Source organism: Strix aluco, chromosome 5 (genome assembly GCF_031877795.1).
Source record: "Strix aluco isolate bStrAlu1 chromosome 5, bStrAlu1.hap1, whole genome shotgun sequence".
NCBI classification, from domain to species: Eukaryota; Metazoa; Chordata; class Aves; order Strigiformes; family Strigidae; genus Strix; species Strix aluco.
The window spans coordinates 87898515-87907976 of NC_133935.1; the positions used below are offsets into that span (position 1 = coordinate 87898515).

General features: G+C 50.9%; 1 protein-coding gene across 2 annotated transcripts in view; it reads left to right on the top strand.

The window, feature by feature from the left end:
• Window positions 1–6414, top strand: part of UBE2H (ubiquitin conjugating enzyme E2 H) — a 57939-nt gene extending 51525 nt beyond the window's left edge. For both annotated transcript variants that reach the window (XM_074828131.1, XM_074828132.1), the window contains one exon: window positions 2470–6414. In XM_074828131.1, coding sequence (XP_074684232.1) covers window positions 2470–2594 — 125 coding nt within the window. In that variant the 3' untranslated portion in view covers window positions 2595–6414. The remainder of the gene's footprint in view (window positions 1–2469) is intronic.
• The last annotated feature ends 3048 nt before the right edge of the window (window positions 6415–9462 follow it).

The window sequence follows — 9462 nt, forward strand, 5'->3', positions numbered from 1 at the left end:
GTCTTCCCGCAGCTTTGTCAGTGCATCCACCCGCCAATACAGTGTGGAATAAAAAGCAGTGATCTCTGCTCCTGGAGAAGAGATGCTTCTTGTGGACCTCGTTCCCTGGGAGGAATTAAAGACTGTACGTGTAGTTGGGATGGCTGCTGGGCTGGGCTGGGGACATGTCCAAAGAGAGCAGTGAAGCTGGTGCAGGGTCTGGAGCACAGGTGTGATGGGGAGCGGCTGAGGGAACTGGGGGGGTTTAGTGTGGAGAAGAGGAGGCTGAGGGGAGACCTCATGGCTCTCTGCAACTGCCTGAAAGGAGGGTGCAGAGAGGGGGGATGAGTCTCTTGAGCCAAGGAACCAGCGGCAGGCCAAGAGGGAATGGCCTCAAGCTGCACCAGGGGAGGTTTGGATTGGATATGAGGAAAAATTTCTTCACCAGAAGGGTTGACAAGCACTGGAACAGGCTGCCCAGGGCAGTGGTGGAGTCACCAGCCCTGGAGGTATTTAAAAGACATGTAGATGTGGCACTTGGGGACATGGGTTAGTGCTGGACTTAGGTTAACAGTTGGACTTGATCTTAAAGGTCTTTTGCAACCTAAACAATTCTGTGGTTCTATGATATTTGCATTTCCGTGCAGGGGCTCATCTTCAAGCACAGAGGGATGGTGGTATTCCCTCTTCCTTCACTTTTTAAATACTGCTGTTTGGCAGAGGCTTTGCTGTATTTTGGTACCTTTGTATCTGGAAAGATAATGAGTTTTTAACTGCAATTCCCAAGCACAACACCCCTCTCCTCCTGGAAGTGTGTGACCTGCGGTGTGGAGGGTGTGCTGTCAGCATACTGAGGTTACATCACTCCTTCGTACTATGAAACCGCTTTCTCGGTGTGAGGTGGAAAAGAGGAGATAAATAAGAAGGAAGACTTGAAGTTGAGGCTGAGCACTCCTCCTTTTGCTCAGTTTTGTGCCAGGCTTTCACCCCTGCTCCATTCTGCACATCTGCAAGTGCGTAAAGAAGAGGCCTTCCCTGCCTGCTGGGGACACCAGCCCCTTCTCGGATCTCGGAGGGGACACCACGGGAGCCTCCCGTAGCTGTAAAGGAAGGAAAAGGATTGTCAGACTCGGTCTGACTGATCCAATCCACTTCATGTTGCCTTTTTGCTCTGTCCCTCTGCACAGAGGTGGCCGTGGAAGCCACACAAGCCACAGTTGGCAGCGGTTACTTTACCTGCCTGCAGGAATCCCAGTAAACCAGTTTTCCTGCTTGCTGTAAGCTTCCTGCTTGCTCCTGGCTGAAGTTCAAGGTGTTGATCTGGGTGCCTAGAACCAGTGTGGTTGGGGCCCCGCTGTGAGACACGTTTTCCATCGGTGACCTGCAGCGTGGTGGCCTGGCTCCCCACGGGTCCTTCTCAGCTAATCCTGTGGCTGATGTTTGGTGCGAAAGTTGAGCTTTGAAAATGGAGCCTGGGGCAGACCCATGTTTCTTTTAGGGCTGGGGGAGGAAGCTTTCATTTTTTATTTAAAAAAAAAATAAAAAGGTGCAGCTATTCCTGCAGTAGTCGTCTTCTCTGCTTTCTCTGTCCATCCATCCTTAAACTGCTTATGCAGAGTTTAGTCTGGAAGTTTAGTCTGGCTCTGAGCTTGGCTTCAGTGATGGTTGTTCTGCCCTATTGGTTTAAACTCTCAGATCTTAATTTCTGAAAGTCAGGCTTTATCGGGACATCTTGATGGCTTTTAGACTTGTTCTCTAGGTCACCACGGTAGCTCCTATTTTGGCAGTAAATTGACTCCCGTCCTATTAAGTGAGATACACCACACCGGGGAGGACTTAGGTTAAAGACTGTACGTGTAGTTGGGATGGCTGCTGGGCTGGGCTGGGGACATGTCCAAAAAAGAGCAGTGAAGCTGGTGCAGGGTCTGGAGCACAGGTGTGATGGGGAGCGGCTGAGGGAACTGGGGGGGTTTAGTGTGGAGAAGAGGAGGCTGAGGGGAGACCTCCTGGCCCTCTGCAACTGCCTGAAAGGAGGGTGCAGAGAGGGGGGATGAGTCTCTTGAGCCAAGGAACCAGCGGCAGAACAAGAGGGAATGGCCTCAAGCTGCGCCAGGGCAGGGTCAGACTGGCTCTTCGGAAGGATTTCTTTGCAGAAGGGGTTGTTGGGCGTTGGAATGGGCTGCCCAGGGCAGGGGGGGAGTCCCCATCCCTGGAGGGGTTGAAGAGTCGGGTTGACCCAGCGCTGAGGGATCTGGTGGAGTTGGGAACGGTCAGGGTGAGGTTCATGGTTGGACTGGAGGAGCTTCAAGGGCTTTTCCAACCCAGATGATTCTGGGATTCTGTGAATGCTGCCTTCGGTCTGAGAAATAGAGTAATCTGTATGACTTACCAAACATCATGTGGCCCAACCAGCTGTTAGTCATAGTTCACCCATCCTCTGACTGTTGAATATAAGCTGCTTATATGTCTTTTCTTTTCTGTCACATACAGAATACATTCAGAAATATGCAACAGAAGAAGCACTAAAAGAACAGGAAGAAGGCACCGGGGACAGCTCGTCTGAGAGCTCCATGTCTGACTTCTCGGAAGATGAGGCTCAGGATATGGAGTTGTAGTAGAAGAGGCAACCTGCTTTTCAGAGAGACTCTAATTTCCTAACCATGAGAAGCAGACTATAATATTCATATTTAAACAAAGCAATTTTTTTTATTACTAAACAAGGTTTTTATGAATAATAGCATTGATATATATATATCACCCTTTAGATCTTGATTTTCTTGGTCATTTCTCGAACCCGAGGTGCATAGCATATTCCCACATTCCATTTTGGTAGCAATATGCAGCCCGAATGCATGCATTCAGATTCCATTTGGCCAAGTCAACTTGTGTGCTACTGAACTGTCAGCTAAAACAGCTGCCCTGGTAGGTAGGGAGTTAGCGAAAAGATGTTTGCTTTCTTATCGATGTTTCCAAAGACACCACCTTGGATGCTAACGTGGAACAGCATTTTCTCAAAGTATAAAATCTGGGGGATGATATACTAACCGTGTAGATCAGACAGTGGAATGAAAGGTGCTCCTTCAGGTCAACCTTGCTGATCGTATTTTACATGGAGTCACACTTAAAAAAAAAAAAAAAAAAGAAATAAAAACAAACAGTACAAATGCATGGAGCTATTCAGAGCATTGAAGCTTAAAAATTTTGACTTGGATTTTAAGTCCGGTTTTATATGTGGACTCCTGCCTGCCCTTCTGAACTGTAGGGACTGACAACCACTGGTCTATTTGCTTTTGGGACTTTTGAAAGCCTTCATCTGGATGTTGTTCACTTTCTTGGTCTGGATTACGAGCTGTTCCCTTTTCGGGAGGAAAAAAAAAAAAAAAACAAAAAAACAAAACACCACAAACCACAAATGATGCTCTCTGAACAGTGCTTTGATTTAGCTGGAGCACATGTGAAGTCAAACTCCTACTTTGTCATAGTTTTGAAACTGCTGCCCTTTAATGGCTTCAAGTTTGCTTTTTTTTTTTTTTCTCTTGCTTGAAGTATGGTTAAACACCTCGCAAACACTCTCCATCTCCTAAGAGGGTCCTCTGACCAGATGGATTAGCCTTGCTGAGAGCTTCAGATCCACGAAGATTGGCCCATTGGCTGTAGTCCACGAATCCATCGGCACTGATTTTATTTTCCCTTTTTCCTCCCCCTTCTGCACCAGCTTGGTAGCCATCTGCTTGTGTGTGTACAACAGGATTAAAATTTCTTAAAAGTTAACAAAGAATATGATCTAGAAAAATTTGAGATGAATAAAAAAAAGCTAAAAGCACCAACTGAGGAAGCAAGTGAATCTGCTCTGTTTTGTTTTGGTTTTTTTGTTTTGTTTTTTTTTTTTTCCAGGATGCTTCTGAATTGAAAAGTTTGATTTCTCCTGGTGTCTTTCAGCAAGCTGAGATTTTTGTTTGTTTGTTTTAATGCTATGAATTCTAATATAGTAAATGTCTACCTGAGATGCTGGTATACTTGAATTTGGATAATTGTGCATTGGAGATTCAAACTAAGATGGATTTTTAAAGCTGAATGTTACCTGCTGTATTCTTTTGGGGTTTTGGAGGGGTTTGGACAAGATGCTTTAATTTGTGGTGCAACCTACAGGACAGTGCATGGAAAAATCAACCCACCCTGAGCAACTCTCGAGCAGAGTTTTGAATGTCAGACTGGTACATTTGTCATGTTCCCAGAATTGTGTTCTCTTTTTTTTTTTTTTTTTTCCTTTAGAAATGCCACCAAGTTTTGAGTCATTGGGGTTGGAAGGTTACAATCCTATTTCTAATTCATAAAGCACAATCAATTTATTTTTTTTTCTTTTTGGGGGAAAAAAAATTTCGTAAAGTACCATTTTGCTTTAGCATGATTTTCCTTAATAAAAATATACAAAGAATTTCCTTTATGTTAATTACGGGCATGAAGCAAAGGTTTTTCCTCTCCTTTTTCCCTTTTTATTTTAAAGCAGTAATGTTAGGGCTGTGGCTAGTGACTGTGCTGAAGTTCTCTATCTAGCATTTGTGGCTTGTCGGAAGGGTAATATTAACTATTTAACATGTAATGGTGTACTTAACTCTTATCTAGCACGCTGTTTTTCTCATTACTTTGGGGAGGGAGGGGCCACGTTTTGCTGGCACTGTTTAACTTGCTTACCTGCTGACCTAGCAGTTTGCTTGTGCTATAACCTTTACTGTAGGTGCTACTTAGGAGTAGAGTAAGTGCTGGGTGGTGATATCAGTTTAAAAGATTAAAAAAAGAAAAAACCCAAAAAAAAATCACAATAAAAATTTGTATTTTTTCAATATTGTATAAAAATAGTGTTCTAATTACCTCATTCCCCTTCCTTTGTGGGTTTTTCTTCCCCCTCACTCCATCCCCTAACATGGATTTAGTGCACCAAACCGCTCGCACGTTCCTCCCTCCTTTTGTGGAACACTTATTCTGCTAAACAGGCATTTCCCCCCAAAAAAAAACGCTAAAGCCGCAACTTGCCAGGGCCAGCTCCTGCCCCAGGTGTGAGGACACAATGGGGCTCCTGGAGCTTGTCCAAGCTGCGTGGGCTGGTGGCTCGATGGGTCTAGAGCCACAAAAACGTGTGTTCCCCGGCTCCTCCCGGCACTCCGAGCTGTGGCAAAACTCACTGCCCCGGCACCAAGGGTTTGTCCCGTGCCCGGCGGCGAAGGAAAAACCAACTGCCAAAATGCTGCTTGTGAAAACATCTGTCCTGGATGTAAGATGCTTCTAGGGGCTGAGGTGGGCTGGGGTTCGCTCTGCGGGTCAGGAACGCCTGCTCCTGGCCGCTTGCACCCCTCTGTTGCTTCCCCTCCATCATTTTTTCACCTTTTTTTTCCAAATCTCCCTCCTTCTCCCAAAAGAAACTTCCCTCCTCAAACAGTTTGTAAATAAAACCGCGCCTACATAGTCTGGAAGAAAAGGTGGAGCCATATTGAAGCAAGGTAGCTTCTTTTTTTTCTTTTTTTTTTTTTTTTTGGTCCTCTTGAGGGGTTTTTTTCTTCTTCTTCAGAAAACAGTGGTGTTGTGACCTTGTGCTCTGTCAGGGTGATGGGAATTTCTCAGCCAGCCTATGATGGACCCCGACTTGAGTTCCCCGCTACCAAAACTTGCCACAGCCCCTTGGCGCTGTTTTGGAAATAACCTTTGGCTTCTATCCCTGTAATCAATCTCTCCTCGAGGTTTTTGAGTGGCATGAAAAGCTGAGTGGCTGCATCCCTCCATGGTTGCACCTCGGGGCTGGTCGCTGACCCTCTGCGACGTGTTTTTCTTGACCCACAGGTCAGTTTGGTGGATGCAGCAGGATGCTGGAGCGGGGACGGGAGCAGAGCTTTGCCATCAGCCTGGTGTGGCCTGGGCTTGTCCTCCTGCCTCCGCCGTGTCCGTGGTTAAACCTCAACCTATCTCCTTCTTCTTTATCTTTCTGCCCATCCCTTAACACGTGCCGGAGAGACGGGGCTCCCCTTCCCCTCCCTGCCTGGCGGGTGTCGTCCATCGGCAGGGACCCTCCTCGCACACCATCGGGAAGGCTGGGAGGTGTTTGACAATTCTTTATTTTTTGCTTCTTTTTTCTCGTTCCAAGTTCTGCTGGCACTTTAGCAGGGGTGTTTGCAGCATGAGAAATGGCCATGATTTTACTGCCTGTGTTTGGTACCTATTGTGTGATACTTGAAGAGATCAGGGGTGTTTTGCCCTTTGTTTGAGTCAGCTCTTTTTTTTTTTACTTTTTCTTTTTTCTCCTCTTTTTCTTGCGTTGTTGATGTAGTGGGCACATCTGCCACCCTGACAAAATGCCTCTTCTCTAAGAGTATAACCTCTCCAATAGTTGTGTATAATTAAAGAACTGTAAACTTTTTTTAAAATAAAATATGTATATACCTTGAAGCTTGACTAATGCTTGATCGCCGAGAGCTTGGTCTTGCGGGAAAGACCCTGGACCTTGTGGCTTTGACTCTGCATCCCACCACGACTTCACCCATGGCCCATCTATGCCAGATCAGAGCCGTTCCAGGGCCTGGAGATGATCTGTTGGAGGTGGAAGCAGAGGTTGTTGCACACACCCAACACACTGATGGTAGTCTTGGGGTAGCCGGCTCCTCCAAGCAGCTGGGTGATGTCCCTCCATGCCTGGTGACCACGGTCGGGGCACCGAAGCTGATTTTTGGGGTCTTGGGCTGAAAATGAAGGATCTATCCCCACCATCCCTCCACCTGCGCAGCCTCGTAGGGTGAATTTCTTTCCAGGTCTCTTCTTGCAGCAGGACAAGTTGTTACAGGCGATGCTGCCTGAGATGCCGTCGTGGGAGCGTGTTTGGTGTCCCGGGCTGATAATTCTGGCAGAGGTGGCTGTTTTCTGTATAATCGTGCATAATTTGGGCTTGATGTTACGTGGGGATTGGGATAATATATACAGGGGATGTGACCGGAGTGGGAGCAGTTCAAGGACCCCTGAGTTGGTGTTTCGGGGCTGTGGGTGGGCCAGGGAAGGGGAACAACAGCCTGGCCTCTGCCTTGTCCTCATCCCAGTTTAACTTGCTCCAGTTGTCGTCCCAAATTTGCTGGAGCTGAGCCAGACCTTCCTCTCCATCACCCTCCTCCCCCCACCCTTCCTCTGCTCCAGCCGTTTGTCACCCTTAGGGCCCAGCTTGGGGACAGGGTGGTGGGTTCGTGTCATGCCAGTGCCACCTGCTGCCAGCACCCAGCCTGGCAGCCCTGAGCACCTTGGGGTGATGCTGGGTGCAAGGGGTGGGACACACCGGCCCAGGGCCACCTCCTGGGACCACCAGCCCTCCGGGCCCTGCCCCTTGCCCTGGGGAGGGAGCAGGGAAGGGGAGGACAGCCCTATACACCCCCACCCCCGTGTCCCCCACTTTTAGGGGGGCTCTTAGGGCCAGCTGGGGGTGGCACTGTCCCCTCTGCCCAGCAGGTGGCCCCCGTGCCACACCAGTAGCCTCCCACTCTGCCCAGTACAAGCTACAGCTGGGCCCGGTACTGGGTGGCCTCCCTGTCCCCTGGCTGTGGCCCCATCGCTGCTCTGTCCCCTGGTTGCCAAGTGCCACCACCCACCATCCAACCATCCTCCCTCGGGATTTTGGGCTTGGCTTGGCCCAACCCGAGCTCCCACGGGGCCCTGGGAGGTGGGTGCTGCTTGGGGGGGTCAGTGCTAGGGGTGACGTGGGGGACAGGGACCCATAGCTGGCAGTGGGTGCTGCTTGGTGCTCCCATGACCTCACCGTATCCCATCTGTGCTGATGCCGAAGGGCACCAAAGGGCAAAGCGCTGAACCTAGGGCCCCCTGGGGCTCTGGGTGCCATCTTGAAGGGGTCTGAGTGCTTTCCCCATGGGGCTCTGGGTGACATGGCTGTAGGGCTCTGAGTATCTTCCCGGTGGGGCTCTGGGTGCTATGCCCAAGGGGCTTTAGGTGCCATCCCCATGGAACTCGGTTGCTACCACCACAGGGCCTTGGGTACCACACCCAAGGGGTTCTGCGTGCCATTCCCATGATGCTTTGGGTGCCATTCCCATGGTGCTTTGGTGCCATCTCCACAGGGCTCTGGGTGACATCCCCGTGGAGCTCTCAATACCTTCCCTGTGGGGCGCTGGGTGCCATGCCTCAGGGGCTTTGGGTGCCTTCATCACAGGGCCTTGGGTGCCATCCCTAAGGGGCTATGGGTGCCATCCCTACAGGGTTTCTGGGTGCCATCCCCAAGGGGCTCTGGGTGCCATCACCACAAGGTCTTGGGTGCCACCCCCATGGAGGTATGGGTGCCATCCTCAAGGGGCTCTGGGTATCATTCCCACAGGGCTTTGGGTGCAATCCCCATTGTGCTCTGGCTGCCATCACCACAGGGCCTTGGCACCACACCCATGGAGATCTGAGTGCTCTCCCCAAGGGGCTCTGGGTGCCATCCCTGGGGGGGTCTGGGTGCCATCCCCATGGCCACACAGCCCCTGTGATGGAGGGGGACAAACCAGCACTGGCAGGTGCTCAGGGCTCTGGTCCCGGGGCTGTTTATGGGGTGACCCAGGACATCCCATCCCCTCCCGGCTTTGTCCCCGTGCCAGGTGCTGGGACCTTCCACTGCGGAAATCGCTCCCCGTCCCCCTTGGGGACCCAAAGGACCTCGGGGACAGCCCCGGCTGAGAGGTGCTGCATACCCATCCTGGATGCGACCCCAAGGGATGCCGGAGCTACAGCCTACAGTCCCAACCCCGGGGGGGAACGTGCACCTCCAAGCCCCAAGTGGGTACCGAGACAGGCCACTTGTGGTGACCCCGAGGGCCCCGGGGGACACCTGAGCCTGCTCCGCCTGCCCTGTGCCAGCTCCGGTTACGGCCCGAATTGTTTCTCCCAGCTGGAAGAAATGCCGTCAGCGCCGGCGGATCGGTGGCCATTACTAATGCATGATGCTCCAGCAGGAGACGGCTGGGCACCGACCTCCCACAGCGGGGCTGGAGCCCCCCCAAACCACCTGCGTCCCTCGGGGAGGGCAGGAGGGACAGAGATGGGTTTAGGGAAGGGTCTCCCTTGCTCTTCGCTTCATCCGGGCCCTAGACGCCCAACACAGCAGGCCGGGGCCTGGTAAACACACATGCCTGGCTGGAGCACGAGCACGGTGGGGCCGGAGCCGTAGCCATGCTGCCAAAGGGGCCTTGGCCAAGAGGGACCCCGGCACCCCACCACATCCCAGGTGACCAGGAGCGGTTCTGCAGGGAACGTTCACACTTCAGTGCATGTTTGCTGACAAATATCTCTGGTTTTCCCCATAACCAGTGATTCTGACCCATTTGCAGCCAGGGAGTTCTTCCGCCCTTTGCTCCTTCCCAATTTTTATCTCTTTTTCCCAAACTCTCCTTCCCAATTTTTAGCTCTTTTTCACAAACTCCTCTCCTTCACCCCCAGTTTTCCTCTCCCCAGCTGAGTGCGGTGATG